Consider the following 17,485-nt stretch of genomic DNA (forward strand, 5'->3'; position numbering starts at 1 on the left):
AGACTATTTTGACAGAAGCAGGGCGTGATAACAGAAGTCCTGGTGTTTCACTTCCTAACACCCTTTTCCCTCCGTGCAGCTCAAGTGGGTCAATGCAGCCCTCTTAAGATAATGTCCCTGTCTCATCACAGTGACCCAGAGACACAAAAATAAATCTCCATAGGATTAGCTGCACATGTGTCACAGGATCAAAACCATATCATACCACATTGTGCCAACTGTCTGTGCAAGTCAAACCGTGACACATCAAACATCACACGCTGACAGGAGGCTCTGACCTATGAGAAGAGAATCAAGCTCAGTCACACTGCCCTTTGATAAACAAATAGCACCAAAGTCCCCCTCTTATTAAAGTCTTACTGAATTAACAGGAGTGTATCGCGACAGATTAGTCGATGCAACTTTAAAATCTAACTTTCCTCAGAGGTTCTTTGGCTTAAATGGCTAAAATGTCCAAATTAGAGTGAGTTTAAAATGGCTGAGTTGACGACTTTTCCTCGGAGAAAGTCAGGAAATGAGCCGCATGCGCGCTGTCAAAGGATCTAATCTGCTTCTGCGTGATTTATCGCACTCCAGCGCTACAAGTTTGGGAGGTAATTGAAATCCGAGTGGTATTTATGCAGAGAGGGATCCACTTCCACATATCCTCAGCTGTCACTGTCTGCACAGTCGCATTGTGACTGGATGACAGATTGTCAGGGGTCCTCAGCCAGACAGCTGTCTGAGAGAGAAGGGGCTCCGGGGAAGCAGTGAGGAGCATTAGATTCTTGTCTCCTCAGCAGTCAATCATCATTGTTTATATTTCCACTCAGAATAGCCTGGACATCTCTGCAGAACAGCAAGGGAAGAATAATTCATCACATGTAACATGCCTAATAAGTTGGGGGGTTTTAATGTCTTATTCTTAAGCTTTAATGGTCTTGTAGGGCCCTTTAAGAATACAAAATTAGCAACTAGCGTACAAACAAGCACTGCAGGCATGGCTGGGGCCCATTACGGTCAGCAAAATCATGATATTTTATTTCTAACTTGAATAAAATCAGAGCAAAAATTATTATTTATGCTATAGTATAATATAGCCTTTGTAAAAATGTAAACCCTTTTTTCTTAAAAAAGAATTATCTTTATATTGGTGATGTTGACAATTCTGAACTAAACAATTAGAAAACTAATGTCAGGCTTCATAGTAGGGCCCTAATGTACAAAAACGTCAATATGCCGGAAAAGAGCAGAAAAAAGTAAACAAATTTAATGGAAAACAATAAGATAATAAAAAAAAAATGCAAAAAAAGTTAAAAGTGTCAATAGAAGTGGCATGGCTGAAAAGTAGCAAAAATGGGCAAAAAACAGCAAAAATAGGTAACAAGTAGTAAAAATGGAAATAAAGTGGCAAAAATAAACAAAGTAGCAAAATAGTGGCAAAAATGAACAAAGAGGAGCAAAATAGTGGCAAAGATAAACAAAGAGTAGCAAAATAGTGGCAAAGATAAACAAAGAGTAGCAAAATAGTGGCAAAAATGAACAAATAGTAGCAAACATGAAAAAAGAGTAGCAAAATAGTGGCACAAATTGGTAAAAATATGTGAAAACGGGATAAAACTGCCAAAAAAAAGGCCTATGGCAGAAATGGGCAAACAGCAGAAATGGATAAAAATTGATGGAAAGTGGCACAAATGGGCATAAAGTGGCAAAAAAGTGCAATAAACAGCAAAATTAGTTAAAAGTGGCAAAATGAAGTAGCAATAATGGATGGGAAAATGATGAAAAGGGTTTAAAAAGCAGCACAGGTAAACAATTTCAATATCAGACCCCTGGAATAGTGTAATTCACTTTCAGGTATATGTATGTATGAGGTAACTGTTAGCCAGGACACTAGCACCAATGCTACTTATTTGACATGCATGCACATTGACATTATCAATAAATCACAACTGGGAGGGTCCATTCTCTGTTTTTTTACAGGGGCCAAGCCTGTTCTGTGGGCAGCCCTGACTGTAGGACTGGTGCGTGATGAGAACTTTTCAAAGTTATAAATCCTCATGTTTCCTGTGTTCTCCACTGTCCGAATACAGATAGTAAAGCCATCGTGGATGGGAATCTAAAGCTGATTCTGGGTCTTATCTGGACCCTTATCCTCCACTACTCTATCTCCATGCCCATGTGGGACGACGAGGATGACGAGGAGGCAAAGAAGCTGACCCCCAAACAGCGCTTGTTGGGCTGGATACAGAACAAGGTGCCCCAGCTGCCCATCAACAACTTCAACCGTGACTGGCGGGATGGAAAAGCCCTGGGAGCTCTGGTGGACAACTGTGCCCCTGGTAAGTGTGAGTGCTGAGTCAGAATGTAAAAAGGCTTCTTGTGTGTGGACATTTTCCTTGGTTGCTATGGCGGCCGAGGTCAGGCATGCGTCAGTCAGTGTGTCAGAAACTCTATCCCCTCCTCAGGAGAATTTGTCTCCTTTGCGCCCCAGTTAGAACACAGGGGTGTATGTCTCACACAATTTGGAGTGAACACAGATACAAACATGAAGGCAGATTCAGATTCAGATGTCAGCCAAAGTAATCTCACTCTGGGAACCAGGTAGTGGCGGTGGGTCACTTATGGCCGGAGGACGTCCCCTCCAGCTGTCCCACAATGACTGAAGCTTTCACTCTCACTGTTTCAAGCCTGGCTTTAGTGTTTATAGCCCTGCTGCCACACAACACCCCCAAATTTGGGCACCATTCCTCCTCTTCTGTCAAGGGGGATGCTTGGCCTCACATCAAAATGCAGAGTGATCTGTCACAGGGAGGTGCCTAAGCCACAGATCCGAGGACCATAGTTTGAGTTGCTGCCAGATCAAGCTTCTGCATCCACAATGAACATCAGAGGGTGTTTTTCCTCACTTTTTAGAGAGAAAGGTGGAGGAGTAGAAAGGAAAGTAGAGCAATGTGTTTAACTGTGTTTACATGAGGCATTGATTCGAGCAGACGCATCTTTCAAACACGGTGCTGCAACACTGACCATACAAGGTTCTGCTGTTTCATCAGCTAATACCAAACAGCAGGGTGACTGACGAAACTACCTCCAAAGAAACACAAGATTTCTGCACAAAACAAGTTAATTGGCTTGATCAGGACTTAGTTAATATTGTTTTTGACAGGCTGAGAGCTACAAATTCTGCTTTTTAAAATCTGATAGGTATGTATACATGCATCTGTGGTTAATTTCTTCTTATGTTAGCAATTAATGCAAACATGTGCCCCTCTCTGTTTTAACAATAATGTTGCATTAAGAGTGTTTAAAGTGTCATGGTGCTTGAATCCAATGGTCCACATCTGAAACGGCCAACCCTGGTCCCTCCCAAATGACAGCTTTGTAATTTTTTCCCTGTGATATCACTACACATTAAGACGCGAGTAAAACCCCACCCTGTTAATGCTCTTGTCCTGTGCCTCTATTAATGGGATAATAGTATTCTGTGAGGCACCTGTACGGGTCTTTTAAGTGAGTGGCCTTTCTTCGCCAACACTAATCCAATTTAGGCATTAGCAGCCCGCAGGTTAGCATTAGCTTCAGAGAAAGTGTTAAGAGCGTCTGGAGGTTGTTTATTTTAAACAGGCGAGAGACCTTCATTTTCTTCATTCACAGGAGCAAAGCAGCGTGGGTAAGGTCATGCCACATTGTGGCTGGAGGTGTTGGGCAGATAGTAGTGACAGCCCAAGTGGCCTTATTATAGAAACTGCAGTGCTGAATTTGTGTGCAAAATTCTAACCCTGCTTTCGTTCTGTTAGGGTTGTGTCCTGATTGGGCGGAGTGGGACCCAAACAAGCCTGTGCAGAATGCCAAAGAAGCCATGCAGCAGGCTGACGACTGGTTGGGCGTGCCTCAGGTAAGATGCAAGAGAGAAGTCACTAAGTGCTGTGCAGTTAGCTTTAGCTCAACTTAAAAACAGCAGGTGTCTGCTTTCTGATGAGCAAACTAGCTCATTATCCTCAGTTCTGAGCAGTTTAAAGCAAGACGAAGATGCAAATACAAACATGCCTCACCACATGTACATACCCCTGTGAGACAGCACTGAACTGAAAACAGGCAGTATACTGCGCATGTTATGAAGCCCAGTGTTTTTCCAGAGAAATCAAGCTGGAGGGGTGTCATGAAATATTTATTTCCCAGCTCACTTCTAATATTTCCATTTACTGTAGTGTAGCTCTTAGTAAGTGCGTTTTGTAGAATAGTATTTAGTAGATTTGTGAATTTGTGGATGTGAGAGATTTCTTAACACCTTTGGAGCCAGCCGATGATACAGAGGTGTAAATATGCACATGCTGCTCAGAATATCAATGTGAACAGAGCCAGAGTTTTTTCCAGTCCCATTTGTGCATCCCTGAGTCTCCGTCATGTAATGTGCACTATGCTGCTTGTTTACTTGTTTGTCTAAGACACAGGGTTAGCTATTCTCCATGTGGCTTAGCATTGGTGGGATAGCCATGGGGTGTATGTCATGGCTCTGCAGAGCTGAGGGGGGGCAGATTCTTGTGTGGTGGTGTTAAGGAGATGTGGGAGAGGTCTGGCTCAGGATAAATCCCCCCTGCCTGGCTTATTGAAGGCAACAATCCTTAACCCCGCTGTCCTGGGGTTAAATATAACTAGCGTCGAGCATGGCTTTGTGCCACTGTGTGATAGGCGGGCAAACAAGTACTGAAAGAGAGAGAGGAGTCAAAGGTTGGGGGAAAACTAGGTTTAATCCTTTTTTAAATCCTATTTAAGTTCCCTTAAGAGGGTAAAATGGTATTAAGAGTGACTATACCCTTTTAATAAATAAAATACAGCATTTTAAAATCAATCAGGATATGGTGTATCAATGGCAGGGGTGGAAAGTAACTAATTACATTTACTCAAATTGCTGTAATTGAGTAGTGTTTTTGGTTGCATGCACTTTTTTGAGTACATTTTGAAATTAGTACATTTTCTTCTACTTAAGTACATTTTAACCAGAGTAACTGTACTTTTTTGTACAATACTCTTGTACTTTTTCCACCTCTGTTGACTACATAATCACACATAGCCAGAGAATACTGCCACACTACATCCCAAAACAGCTGATGTTCTTCATCATGCCCTTTGGGTAGAGTGTTTATTTGTGTTTGTTTATGCGTTTAGTTGTGTTTGGGGGTTTCCTGTTGTACAGTGATTCCTGCAGGGGTTTATTTGCTCATATTTCTGGTGGATTGTTTTTTATGTGAGACACACATATGCACCATGAGTGAACTTTCCCAGAGTTAGACTTCCCACCTGTGAATTTAGGTGCTCTAAAGGATGCAGAGAGCACATTTTCATCAGCATACATTACCTTTCTATGACACTTTTAAAGAGTTTCGTGAACACCGTCTAATTGACACTTTATGTATTTTTTCTATTAAGCCAGCTGACACCTGTTGTGCTTCTTGTCTTTCCACGCTGTAGGTGATCGCCCCTGAGGAAATCGTGGACCCAGATGTGGACGAGCACTCAGTGATGACTTACCTGTCTCAGTTTCCTAAGGCAAAACTGAAGCCTGGAGCTCCTCTCAAACCCAAACAGCTTTTCCCAGACAAGGCTAAAGCCTATGGACCTGGTGGGTATCCAGACTTGCGTACCTGAACTGTCTGCAACGGTTGAAGTAGCAGCAGAATCTCATGAATACTCTAATGTTCCTCTGTATTTACAACATAGGTATTGAGCCTCATGGCAACAAAGTGCTAAAACCAGCAGTGTTCACTGTGGAAACTCTGGAGGCTGGCAGCGGTGAGGTCCTGGTCTATGTGGAGGACCCTGAGGGACACAAGGAGGAGGCATGTTACATTTGGAGTGCAAACCAATGATGCCCCACCTCAAAGTTAAGCATCAGTTTTTTCTAACTTGTTATTCTCATTCTCTAGGCTAAAGTTAAACCCAACAAGGACAAAAACAGAACCTACACCGTCACCTATGTTCCTAAAGTTGAAGGTGTACACAAGGTAAACCTTGCATATTTATTTACTTGATGCACTTTAATTCTACACAAATAATGCCATAAGAAAGGCTCTCTTAAACTTATTTACCTTTTCCCTCTTAGGTGAAAGTCCTGTTTGCTGGTCAGGACATCGACAAGAGCCCCTACACAGTGAATGTAGCAAAGGACATGGGTGACCCCAGCAAAGTCCATGCCAGGGGCCCAGGTCTGGAGCCCACTGGCAATGTGGCCAACAAGCCTACCTACTTTGACATCTATACAGCTGGTCAGTATGGAAAATTCAACCCTTTTAGATATATAGAGCAAAAAACCTACTTTTACAAGTGATGACTGATTATTTTGCTTATCTCATTAGGTGCTGGTAATGGTGATGTTAGTGTGGTCATCGTCGACCCTCAGGGCAAAAAGGACACAGTTGAGCTCATCCTGGAGAATAAAGGCAACAGTGTTTTCCGCTGCACTTACCGCCCTGTGCTGGAGGGACCTCACAAGATCCATGTTCTGTTTGCAGGCCAGGAGATCCCCAAGAGCCCTTTTACTGTCAACATTGCAGAGGGTGAGCCATCTGTCTGTGCTGTAAATTACTGCCAGACAAATCAGATTTCTTAGCGTGCTGTTAGTGTCAGGGTTATCTATTTGTCACAATCTTCTGTCATCTTTGTTTTCCCTGGGAACAGCCTCCAAGTTTAGACCATAACCCTTCCTATCTGTCGTTTCTAGCTCCACCAATTGCTCCTTCTGCGGGAGCCCCACTGCAGATAGTCCCTCAGTCAGTGCTCACCCCTCCTGGAGGGAAAGGGGGACAGGGGGTACCCCCTACAAAACCTGGCCGCCCAAGTTAGTATAGCCTGCTGGAAGGAGCCTGTGCCAAATGCTCAGCCAGATCTTAAACAACCTTTTCTTATGCTGCATCTTGCAGATGCCAAACTTTCTGCTCTCTAAGATTAGGGTGCCGCGGCTCAGGGCCGTGCTTGGTCGCCTGCTCCATCTTCTTGCATCTTGCAGCATGATGGTTTAGTTCATGTTCAGAGAAAAATGAGATGCAATGTTGTCAGATAGTTTATGGATTGTCCCACTCTGCATTTCTGTCTACTTTGTTCTGTTAAATATCTGAGCTTGTGCTGTTGACATGTTTGTTTTTATCTTGTCTGAATTTGCATCAGCCAGCATTCAGTCAAAGCCTGCAGTCAACATTTCAGAGTGACTGAAATGTTGTCAGATGCTCCCTTGGTGCTCTCAAATGTGTCAATATCCTTTTCAACAGTCTGCACTTTGTGTTGGATGTGCAGCAAAAAGCATCATTCTCATTTACAGGTTCTGTCAGTCAACCTTTAAGGAATCCCTCATGAATTGGATATTTTCTCGTCTTTGCCACTAACATTGCTGTCAACTGCTGGCTACTCTCAGTTGCCTTTGCTTTGTTAAATATTTCTGTTTTCACACTTGTTGTCATTCATTTCAGCCATAAACCCAAATGCCTGCAGAGCTACAGGCAGAGGCCTTCAGCCTAAAGGCGTGAGAGTAAAGGAGGTTGCAGACTTCAAAGTCTTCACCAAGGGAGCTGGCAGCGGAACGCTCAACGTCTCAGTCAAAGGACCAAGTGAGTCAGACAGCCCTCTCTCTTCTGCATCGCTCGTCCTCCTACATTTTTGGAACTATTTCCTGTTTGGGTTTTTGAGTAAAGGAAGCTTTGAAACAGGCATATAATAAAGCACTAAACATAACAAACATTACTTTGACTTGAAAATAATCCATATTGTCTGCATTATTCATCCTCAGCTGGAGCAGAGGAGAAAGTAAAAGTGCGAGATGCAGGAAACGGTGTGTATGAGTGTGAATATTTGCCCCTCAAGCCAGGTAAATATACAGTCAGCATCACCTGGGGAGGCCAACCCATCCCACGCAGGTACACTCCTATTTCTGCCCTTAGCTGTTCATTAACAAAGCACATTCACTTCCTCACCAGTTAATGTTCTGTATTTTTGTGTGCTACAGTCCCTTTGAGGTGGAGGTTGGACCAGAGGCAGGTTTTCAGAAGGTGAGAGCCTGGGGTCCTGGTCTCAAGACTGGCATGGTTGGAAAATCTGCTGATTTTGTGGTAGAGGCCATCGGCACTGAAGTTGGAACATTAGGTGAGTTATGTGCAGGTGATACAAAGAAGGATGAATTCTTTATGAATTCTAAATGAGAGAGCTGACTGTTTAAATTCCTGTGATGTTCAGGTTTCTCCATCGAGGGACCATCACAGGCTAAAATTGAGTGTGATGATAAGGGCGACGGGTCCTGTGATGTGCGCTACTGGCCCACTGAGCCTGGTGACTATGCTGTCCATGTCATCTGTGACGACGAGGACATCAAGGACAGTCCGTTTATCGCCCACATCCTCCCAGCGGCAAATGATGTCTTCCCTGAGAAGGTAATTCCTTTTAAATTTATATTAAACAATTCTTAGAAGTAGAGTTGTCATAATAATGGAATATAAGACTCTTAGATGCTGCTAGTAAAAACTAGGGCTGTCAAAATGATTCAAATTTTAAATCAAGTCTAGCAACACGAATTCTGAGATAACTGCAATTAAGTCAGGGCCACTTTGTCAAAAATCCCACATGCTTTGCGGTTCTAAATGATATTATGTGTTGGCAGTTATTGAATTGCAGTTATTGCCCTTATTTATATTCGGCGAGTGGCTGTTCTGTGATCCTCCTGCCCCTCCATGAGCCTACGTGGAAAGCATCAAGAAGGAACAGCACATGCTCCTACCTTTCCTGTGCCTATAAGGAAAGCCTTAGGCAGTTAGAGAGATGCAGCAATAAACAGAGAGCAGAGCAGGCATCAGTGACAACAGAATGTCACTGATTAAGTCAGAAGCAGAATAAAGGAGGAGCTGGGGTGGAGTAGGGTTGCAGGAAGCAGCTTGCAGAGGGAGCAGCAAAGCAGGGCCAGGCTTCAGAAGTTTAAATATGGCTGCAGGAGTGCAACTAGCCAGTAGTGTTCCTAAAATGAATCAGCTGGCTGCCAAGTGACGAAGGCTTGCGAGATTTCAGTGCTTGACTCTGTGGCCTGCCTGAATGAACAATGTATGCTTGATTTAATCTCAGAATTTCTGTAGTCAATCACTTTTAATCTCCCAATTTTGAAAACCCAATATTTTCCATTCAGAACTGTTTTTATGGGCCACATATGGCCTAGCTGTAAAGTAGTGCCCCATATACGTGGGCAGCCTGGGTTCAAGTCTGGCCTGTGGCTACCTTCCCACATGTCTCTCCCTCACTTTCATCCCTGTTTTGTCTCTTTCCACTGTCTTCCACTCTGAATAAAGACACAAAGCCTTAAATATGTATTAAAAGAAACAAAAAACATTTTTTGGTTTCAGTTGGATTACTTAATGCTCTTTAACTAAGAGTAGATGACTTCCTGATTGGATACAGACCTAATTTAATTTTTTAAGAAACTTAGAGTAGATTGAAGATTATGACATGAATTTATCAACAGAAAAAGAAACTTGATATGGATTGAAAAAAAGAAATAAGAGGATGGTAAAAACATGTTTAAAAACAGGTTGTACATGACTTCTGACTTGTCCACTGAGCTGTCTGTGAGTTTTTGGCTGCAGGGACACTGTCAGTGGCTTAATCAGTGTGCTGAAGCATGTGATTAGTACAGTTACAAAAATTAATGCACAATTAATTACAATTAACGCATTAGAAAAACTAAAACAACATGTAGTAAAGTCCTAGGTATCCAATATTTCTTTTTGTAATTATCAAAAAATTGCCAGCTAACTCCTGCACACTGATTTCATTGAACAAATATTTATGTTTCCAACTGCCAAGGTGTTGGTGCTGGCGTCTGCCAGAAATTTCAGATGATTTTGTTCATCTCCAGCACATGTCTAATTAAAGAGATGTATTTTTTCAAAGCTTGAAATGACAGATACTTTATCATCCAATGCATCTAAGAGCATGACATATACATTTTTGACAACCTTTTAAGTGTACAAGTTATAATGGTTGAGTATTTTGTACTAAAGTAAAGATAAAAAAAACAATGACAAAATGTTGCAGGTAAAAGCCTTTGGTCCAGGACTGAAGCCGACTGGTGTCATTGTGAACAAACCAACCGAGTTTACCATTGATGCCCGCATGGCAGGGAAGGGTCACCTCAAGATCTACGCACAGGTATGGAGACTTTCATTGTTTATTTATAGGATCACATCATTTATATTGCATGTTGCCATACAGATGGGAGCTGACATGGTTTTGTATCCACTCAGGACGCCGAAGGCAGCACCATCAACATCAAGATTACTGACAAGGGAGATGGCACCTTTCTATGTGTGTACACTCCTGTCAAGCCCATCAAACACACCATCATCATCACTTGGGGGGAGGTCAATGTGCCCAACAGCCCCTTCAGAGTAAGACACATGGCCGTGGATGCACACAAGCACACACATACACATAACTGTGCTGCACTTTAAATTACGCTAACTTAATTTAATGATACTCCAGAAAGTAAGAGGACTGCAATAGTTCTGCTTCAATCGATTGCTTCTGCCTCAAGTATCCTGTGAATTCATTAGGTGCTGGTTGGAGAGGGTTCTCATCCAGACAAAGTCAAAGTCTATGGGCCTGGAGTGGAGAAGACCGGGCTCAAGGCTAATGAGCCGACATACTTCACCGTTGACTGCGGTGAGGCTGGTCAAGGTGAGCATTTGTGGACTCGGTTGACTTTTAAGGGAATTAGTGCTGTATGATTTGAGAGCTGGAGGATATAAAGCAGCGAAAAAAAAGAATAAACCACTCTGTTAAGTTCGGCTAGAGAAAAGTTTTTCTGAAATGAACTTGTAATAAAGCTCTAGGCATTGGAGTGACAGCTTCTATTTATTCAGATCATCTGCTTTTGTCTGACCTTTGTGAACTGTGCTCATTTCTATGCACCATTAGGGGACATCAGCATTGGAATCAAGTGTGCCCCAGGGGTGGTTGGCCCTGCTGAGGCAGACATCGACTTTGACATCATCAAGAATGACAATGACACCTTCACTGTCAAATACACTCCCCCCGCTGCGGGGAAATATACAATCATGGTGCTGTTTGCCGACCAGGTAGGATGACAGCTTCTAGATGAGTTTTTAAAGATGAGTTTTTTTCTTTCAGAGTTTATTTTTATTATTGTTTTATCTGTGATTTGTCAGGAAATTCCTATCAGCCCATTCAAAGTCAAAGTGGATCCTTCCCATGATGCAGGCAAAGTGAGAGCAGAGGGCCCAGGAATCAATAAGACAGGTGAGATCCACTGACTCAAAACACAGAGACGGCATAAACACCACACACCGACTTCACAGGCGTTTGCATTTGAAACAATCGCCCACTACAATACTTTGATGTCATACTTGCTGCTTTGATATGACTAGGACTGGCAGGACTAACAAAACACGTGTGTTTCAGGTGTGGAGGTGGGCACTCCAACCCACTTCACCATCTACACAAAAGGAGCTGGTAAAGCCAAGCCTGAGGTGCATTTTGCAGCATCAGGCCCAGGAGAGGCAGTTCGTGACTTTGAGATCATCGATAACCATGATTACTCCTACACTGTCAAGTACACAGCTCTTCAACAGGTACAGTACGCCTCGGTTTGAAGCCCATTAACATCACAGCAGGACACAGGGATTATTCATGAAAACGCCTCCAATTTAATCCATATTCATTCTTTCTTTTGTGCTTTTTCAGGGGAACATGGCAATTTCAGTCACTCATGGAGGCGATCCCATTCCAAAGAGCCCCTTCCACATCACAGTGGCTCCACCTCTCGATATCGGAAAGGTGAAAGTGGAGGGATTAGAAAACAGTAAGTTATATGCAACTACTGCTTGATTTCTGCATTTTATGTGTAATAATTCAGCACTTTAGGTGTTACATGTTAATCCTTTCTGCAGAAGTGGAGGTTGGAAAGGATCAAGAGTTCACTGTGAACACGAAGGGCGCCGGTGGGCAGGGCAATGTAGGTGTGAAGATGACGTCACCCTCTGGCAGACCAATCCCTTGCAAACTGGAATCAGACAAAGCTAAAGGCACTCACAGTGTCAAGTATATTCCCCCAGAGGAGGGGCAGTACAAGGTTGATGTCAGCTATGATGGCAACCCAGTGATGGGAAGTCCCTTTGGGGTTGAGGCAGTCATGCCTGCTGATCCCTCAAAGGTAAAAGTTCATGAAAGTTGAATGTAGTTCTCCACTTTTAACCTTATGTTGGAAACATGCTGATCTTTGAGGTTTCAAAGTGCAACAAATGAAATCTGACCTGGCTTTTGCATCACAGGTGCGCGCCTACGGCCCAGGTCTGAAAGGAGGCATTGTGGGTAAACCAGCTCCATTCACGATTGACACAAAAGGTGCTGGTGCAGGTGGACTGGGCCTGACTGTCGAGGGTCCCTGTGAGGCAAAGATCGAGTGCCAGGACAATGGTGACGGCACATGCTCGGTCAACTACCTGCCTACTGAGCCTGGAGAGTATGCCATCAACATCTTGTTTGCTGAGAAGCACATCCCAGGATCCCCATTCAAAGCTGCAGTGCGTGCAGCTCTGGACCCTGGCAAGGTAACCGCAAGTGGGCCTGGCCTGGAGAGAGCTAAGGCAGGAGAACCAGCAACCTTCACTGTGGACTGTACTCAAGCCGGCGACGCTGAGCTCACCATCGAGATCGTGTCTGAGACCGGCGTCAAGGCTGAGGTGCACATCCAGAAAACAGCAGAGGGGACCTTCTCTGTCACTTACATCCCCCCCTTCCATGGGACACACACCATCACCATCAAGTATGGCGGTCGTATGATTCCACAGTTTCCCAAAGTTCTACAGGTGGAGCCCTCAGTCGACACCACCGGGGTGCACGTCTACGGGCCAGGAGTGGAGCCTAGAGGTAATTAAACTAAGACAAGACTTTACTTTTAAGAGAAGCAGGCCATTCACTGGATACAGAGATCCAGCTTTATCCTGTTTTTAATGGATGCTACAGTATTTCATGATGTTAAAAGACAGAATCGAAAATCGGGGCGTTTTTGAGTGACATCTGGCTGCAGACCTCTATGGTGGGGTGTTCTGGGCTCATCTGTTCTAGACCTTTACAATGGGGAGACCTCAACTTTTTGGACCTCACCTTAAGTGTTCGGGTGCCTACCCTTACCCTCTTTGGGATTCCCTTAGTTTGTGGTGTGTTAAATGTAAATTTATCTGCCCCAGTAAATTTACGATTTTATTCATAAAATTCTGCTGTTGTGAAAAATAATCCATTACCATAACCTCTGATTCATTCAGTATGTCATTCTAGTCCTGGCTTGGGTAATGTACGCCATTTCCCACCCCACAGTCAAGGTCACCACATTACAGAGGTCTGCAACAGATGAGCCCAAAGCGCCCCACTATAGAGATCTGCAGCCAGGTCCTCTTAGATTTTTTTGCCTTTATAGAGAGAGAAGACAGTGCATAGAGCCAGAAACAGGGATGAAAGAGTGAGTAATGACATGTGGGGAAAGGCCACGGGCCAGACTTGACCCCGGGCCTCCCACTTTCATGGAGCATGATCTAACCACTATCTGTCCCACAGTGGTGCTGCTTTTACAGGCTTGAGAGCAGCTTCTAAATCTGTTTCAGAAAATTTTAAATGTCAAGTCTTGTGATGACAGAGCCCTCATAGTCTTGTTTATCCTTGTAAACAAATCACTTGAAAGGCTTTTTTTCATTTCCAGGAGTCCTCAGAGAAGTCACAACCCACTTCATTGTTGATGCCCGCGCCCTCAACAAGGTTGGAGGAAGTCATGTAAAGGTTCACGTTATCAACCCCTCTGGCTCCAACACAGACACCTACATCACTGACAAGGGAGACGGCACCTACAGAGTGGAGTACACAGCATTTGAGGATGGTAAGAGAGGAGGATTTTTGCTATCACCTTGAGGAATAGGAATTCTTACTTGACATGACAATTGTGTGTTTAAGATCTATGACGCCAACATATCCTGCACAAAGAAAGAGGAATTAACATCGACAGGCTTTCTGAACAAGACAGACAGAGCCCTCTAACAGGTGCTGCTGGGTCTGGGCAGTATTTGGAAATAAAGCAGGAGAGATAGAAAAGAAAGAACGAGAGAGGGGTATAAATACAGAATGATGCATTGGAGCAATGATGTGAGGGGCAGAGAGCAGGAAGGCAGACTGGCTCTGTTTTATAAATAGGGTGCTCTGGAACAGAAGCTCTTAACCAGGCAGGTATGTGTGCTGAAGGCTGCCTGCACACAGCTATACAGCAGGGGAGTGACAGGGGATATTAATAGAGACCTATAACACAAAGCAAAGAGATCACAGAGCACTTCTCCACCACCAGACATGCTCTAATATCACAGCAGTGTGGATGGGAATCTGGCATATATGCCTACTGAGAGGGCTCTGTTAGGAAATGTTGTAACAGAATAATGAAAAGGGAACAGATGTAGCTGCTTGTACGCGCACCAGAGCTTCTGTGCTGTAGATGGTGTCTTTTATGAATAAACAAATGTTTATCTTCCTAAAAGGGGATTTGCTTAGCTTACAATTAAGTAAAGTAGTAAAATATAAAATATTTGCTTGCTTGGATAGGTAAGATATTGAACTGAGGTGTCTTTTTTGTGCAGGAATACATCTGATTGAGGTGCTGTATGATGATGCTCCCACTCCAAAGAGTCCATTTAGAGTGAACGTTGTGGAGGGGTGTGATCCAACCCGAGTCCGTGCCTTTGGCCCAGGTCTGGAGGGAGGAATTACCAACAAGCCTAACTGCTTTACAGTGGAGACCAGGTACTGTTTGATCACATTTAAAGGAGAAACTTCAGAGGACTGAACTCAAACATTTGTGTTAAAATAAAGGTGCTGAATTCTCTCACAGGGGTGCTGGCACTGGAGGCCTTGGCCTAACTATTGAGGGAGCCTCAGAGGCCAAAATTTCCTGCAAAGACAACAAAGATGGCAGCTGTAGCGTGGAGTACATCCCCTTCACTCCTGGAGACTACGACGTCAACATTAATTACGGAGGCCAGCCGATTCCTGGCAGTCCATTCCGTGTACCTGTCAAGGACCCTGTGGATCCCAGCAAGGTGAAGTGCTCTGGTCCGGGTTTGGGTGCTGGAGTGAGAGCCCATGTTCCTCAGACTTTCACGGTAGACTGTACTAAGGCAGGACAGGCCCCACTGGATGTCAAACTCTATGGTCCATCAGGTAAGAACATGCTGATGACTGAAACCTCACACCTAGTGTACTTTTTTGCAAAAAAAAACAAAGAAAAAATCTATATATACAGAATCATCTCATAATTATGTCATTTTCAGGCACTGTGGAGCCAGCTGGTGTGAAGAATAATGGTGATGGCACCCACACAGTTCACTACACCCCAGCCCAGGATGGCCCTTACACCGTGGCTGTCAAGTATGCAGATCAGGAGGTCCCACACAGGTATAGTGTGAATTCAAACCAGGCAGTATGTGCAGACATGTCTTAATTAAAGCTCTGCTCTGTCTTCCCACCTTTAAGAAGAAACATATAGTTCAGCAGATTTACTGCTCCCACTTCTCTCTTTTGTAGGACTGGGTTTAGTAATTACTCTTGACATCTCTCCTTCTTCAACAGTCCTTTCAAGGTAATGTCTCAGCCTGGGCATGATGCCAGTAAGGTACGCGCAAGTGGCCCTGGTCTAGACAAGAAAGGCGTGTCAGCCAGCCTGCCAGTCGAGTTCACTATCGATGCTCGTGATGCTGGAGAGGGACTGCTCACTGTGCAGATTCTGGTGGGTTAAGCTACTTTTAGTACAAACATTTCCAAAGCATATGCCACCATCTAAATTAAACATTTGTTGTCTGTTGACAGGACCCGGAGGGCAAGCCAAAAAATGCCACCATTCAGGACAACAGGGATGGCACCTACACTGTGTCCTATGTTCCTGACTCTACAGGCCCATACACCATCACTATTAAATATGGAGGAGATGAGATCCCTTATTCCCCGTACCGCATCCAGTCTCTTCCCACAGGAGACGCCAGCAAATGTCGCGTCACAGGTAAGAAAACCAGCATACATCCATAAATAATCTGTAAACAGAAACACAGTGTAAGATTTTTATTGAAATCTGCATTTTCTTTTTCCAGTTTCCATCGGAGGACACGGCGTGTGTGAGTAATTATCTGCTAAAAATCTTATTCTCTATGCATTTATGTAGCACTGACTATCCTTTATATTCTCTCCTTAACAGCGAGTCTTCAGAAGCTGCAGACCTCAGAGGATACAGTAATCACTGTGGATGCAAAGGCTGCTGGGAAAGGCAAGGTGACCTGCAAGGTGCTCACCCCACAGGGGATGGAGGTAGACATGGATGTGGTGGAGAATCATGATGGGACCTTTGACATTTACTACACCGCCCCTGAACCTGGGAAATATGTTATTACCATCCGCTTTGGGGGACAGAACATCCCTAAGAGCCCCTTCCATGTGGTGGTAAGTATAGGAGAATTTAAATGGCTGTTGGTTTGTGAGAAGTACACTCTTGTTCTGTCATTTCCTGGTAAGAAACTAACAGTTTCTCTTTCCTTTATATTGACAGGCCACAAATGAGCCGGTTGTCCCCAGCGATACTGTGGATCCTCTCTTCCGTCCTGTTAACTTCCTCGTCCCTTTCATGCCACAGCAAGGAGAAATCACAGGTGTGACAAACTCCGCTCAAACAGAAATAACACTCACTCCCACAAAATGTCTTATTTAGGTCCATGAAGTTTAACCAAACTGCTGTCATTTCCAGGTGAGGTGCGGATGCCTTCAGGGAAGACTGCTCGTCCGCATATCACCGATAATAAGGATGGCACCATTACTATTAAGTACCAGCCCACAGAGAGAGGCCTGCATGAGATGGACATCAAATATGATGGCAACCACATTCCAGGTCGGAAAAGACAAAGTAGAGGGGTGGGAAGTGATTTGAAATTGTTCACAAAGTTCTGAGCCCTTACACTTTTTTTTCCTGTCACCCATAGGGAGCCCTCTGCAGTTCTTTGTGGATGCTGTAAACAGTGGAGTGGTGACTGCTTATGGTCCCGGTCTGAGTTATGGCATGGTCAACAAAGCTGCCACTTTCACTGTGGTCACCAAGAATGCAGGGGAAGGTAACAAACCTTAACTTCTGCAGCAGTATTTGACATCGCAAAGTCGATTCTTTGCAAACTGCTGTCCACACAAACTACAAAAGTGAGATCTGTGCATGTTTCCCCCCTCAGGTGGTTTGTCTCTGGCAGTAGAAGGTCCCTCTAAGGCTGAGATCACCTGTAAGGACAATAAAGATGGAACCTGCACTGTGTCGTACCTGCCCACAGCTCCTGGGGATTACAACATCATCGTCAAGTTTGACAACAAGCACATTCCTGGCAGTCCCTTTACTGCTAAGATTACAGGTTGGGAAATAAATCATTCCAGGCGTCTTTATACTGGTGATGCATATTTA

General features: G+C 44.0%; 1 protein-coding gene across 2 annotated transcripts in view; it reads left to right on the top strand.

Annotated features, from left to right (window-relative positions):
* LOC121514966 (filamin-C-like) overlaps positions 1 to 17,485 on the top strand; it is a 28,772-nt gene that overhangs the window by 3,240 nt on the left and 8,047 nt on the right. The window contains exons 2-34 of one of the 2 annotated variants that reach the window (XM_041795448.1): positions 2,073 to 2,321; positions 3,777 to 3,874; positions 5,449 to 5,599; positions 5,698 to 5,816; positions 5,904 to 5,981; positions 6,080 to 6,242; positions 6,333 to 6,533; positions 6,698 to 6,814; positions 7,440 to 7,577; positions 7,757 to 7,883; positions 7,973 to 8,109; positions 8,200 to 8,393; positions 10,042 to 10,155; positions 10,251 to 10,394; positions 10,560 to 10,683; positions 10,924 to 11,084; positions 11,175 to 11,265; positions 11,428 to 11,597; positions 11,710 to 11,827; positions 11,916 to 12,178; positions 12,297 to 12,894; positions 13,721 to 13,894; positions 14,640 to 14,802; positions 14,891 to 15,219; positions 15,330 to 15,453; positions 15,628 to 15,784; positions 15,865 to 16,054; positions 16,143 to 16,166; positions 16,247 to 16,488; positions 16,595 to 16,694; positions 16,790 to 16,930; positions 17,022 to 17,150; positions 17,262 to 17,435. In XM_041795448.1, coding sequence (XP_041651382.1) covers positions 2,073 to 2,321; positions 3,777 to 3,874; positions 5,449 to 5,599; positions 5,698 to 5,816; positions 5,904 to 5,981; positions 6,080 to 6,242; positions 6,333 to 6,533; positions 6,698 to 6,814; positions 7,440 to 7,577; positions 7,757 to 7,883; positions 7,973 to 8,109; positions 8,200 to 8,393; positions 10,042 to 10,155; positions 10,251 to 10,394; positions 10,560 to 10,683; positions 10,924 to 11,084; positions 11,175 to 11,265; positions 11,428 to 11,597; positions 11,710 to 11,827; positions 11,916 to 12,178; positions 12,297 to 12,894; positions 13,721 to 13,894; positions 14,640 to 14,802; positions 14,891 to 15,219; positions 15,330 to 15,453; positions 15,628 to 15,784; positions 15,865 to 16,054; positions 16,143 to 16,166; positions 16,247 to 16,488; positions 16,595 to 16,694; positions 16,790 to 16,930; positions 17,022 to 17,150; positions 17,262 to 17,435 — 5,502 coding nt within the window. The remainder of the gene's footprint in view (positions 1 to 2,072; positions 2,322 to 3,776; positions 3,875 to 5,448; positions 5,600 to 5,697; positions 5,817 to 5,903; positions 5,982 to 6,079; positions 6,243 to 6,332; positions 6,534 to 6,697; positions 6,815 to 7,439; positions 7,578 to 7,756; positions 7,884 to 7,972; positions 8,110 to 8,199; positions 8,394 to 10,041; positions 10,156 to 10,250; positions 10,395 to 10,559; positions 10,684 to 10,923; positions 11,085 to 11,174; positions 11,266 to 11,427; positions 11,598 to 11,709; positions 11,828 to 11,915; positions 12,179 to 12,296; positions 12,895 to 13,720; positions 13,895 to 14,639; positions 14,803 to 14,890; positions 15,220 to 15,329; positions 15,454 to 15,627; positions 15,785 to 15,864; positions 16,055 to 16,142; positions 16,167 to 16,246; positions 16,489 to 16,594; positions 16,695 to 16,789; positions 16,931 to 17,021; positions 17,151 to 17,261; positions 17,436 to 17,485) is intronic. The other variant, XM_041795449.1, reaches the window with a different exon arrangement.

This window comes from Cheilinus undulatus, linkage group 9 (genome assembly GCF_018320785.1).
Source record: "Cheilinus undulatus linkage group 9, ASM1832078v1, whole genome shotgun sequence".
Taxonomy (NCBI): domain Eukaryota; kingdom Metazoa; phylum Chordata; class Actinopteri; order Labriformes; family Labridae; genus Cheilinus; species Cheilinus undulatus.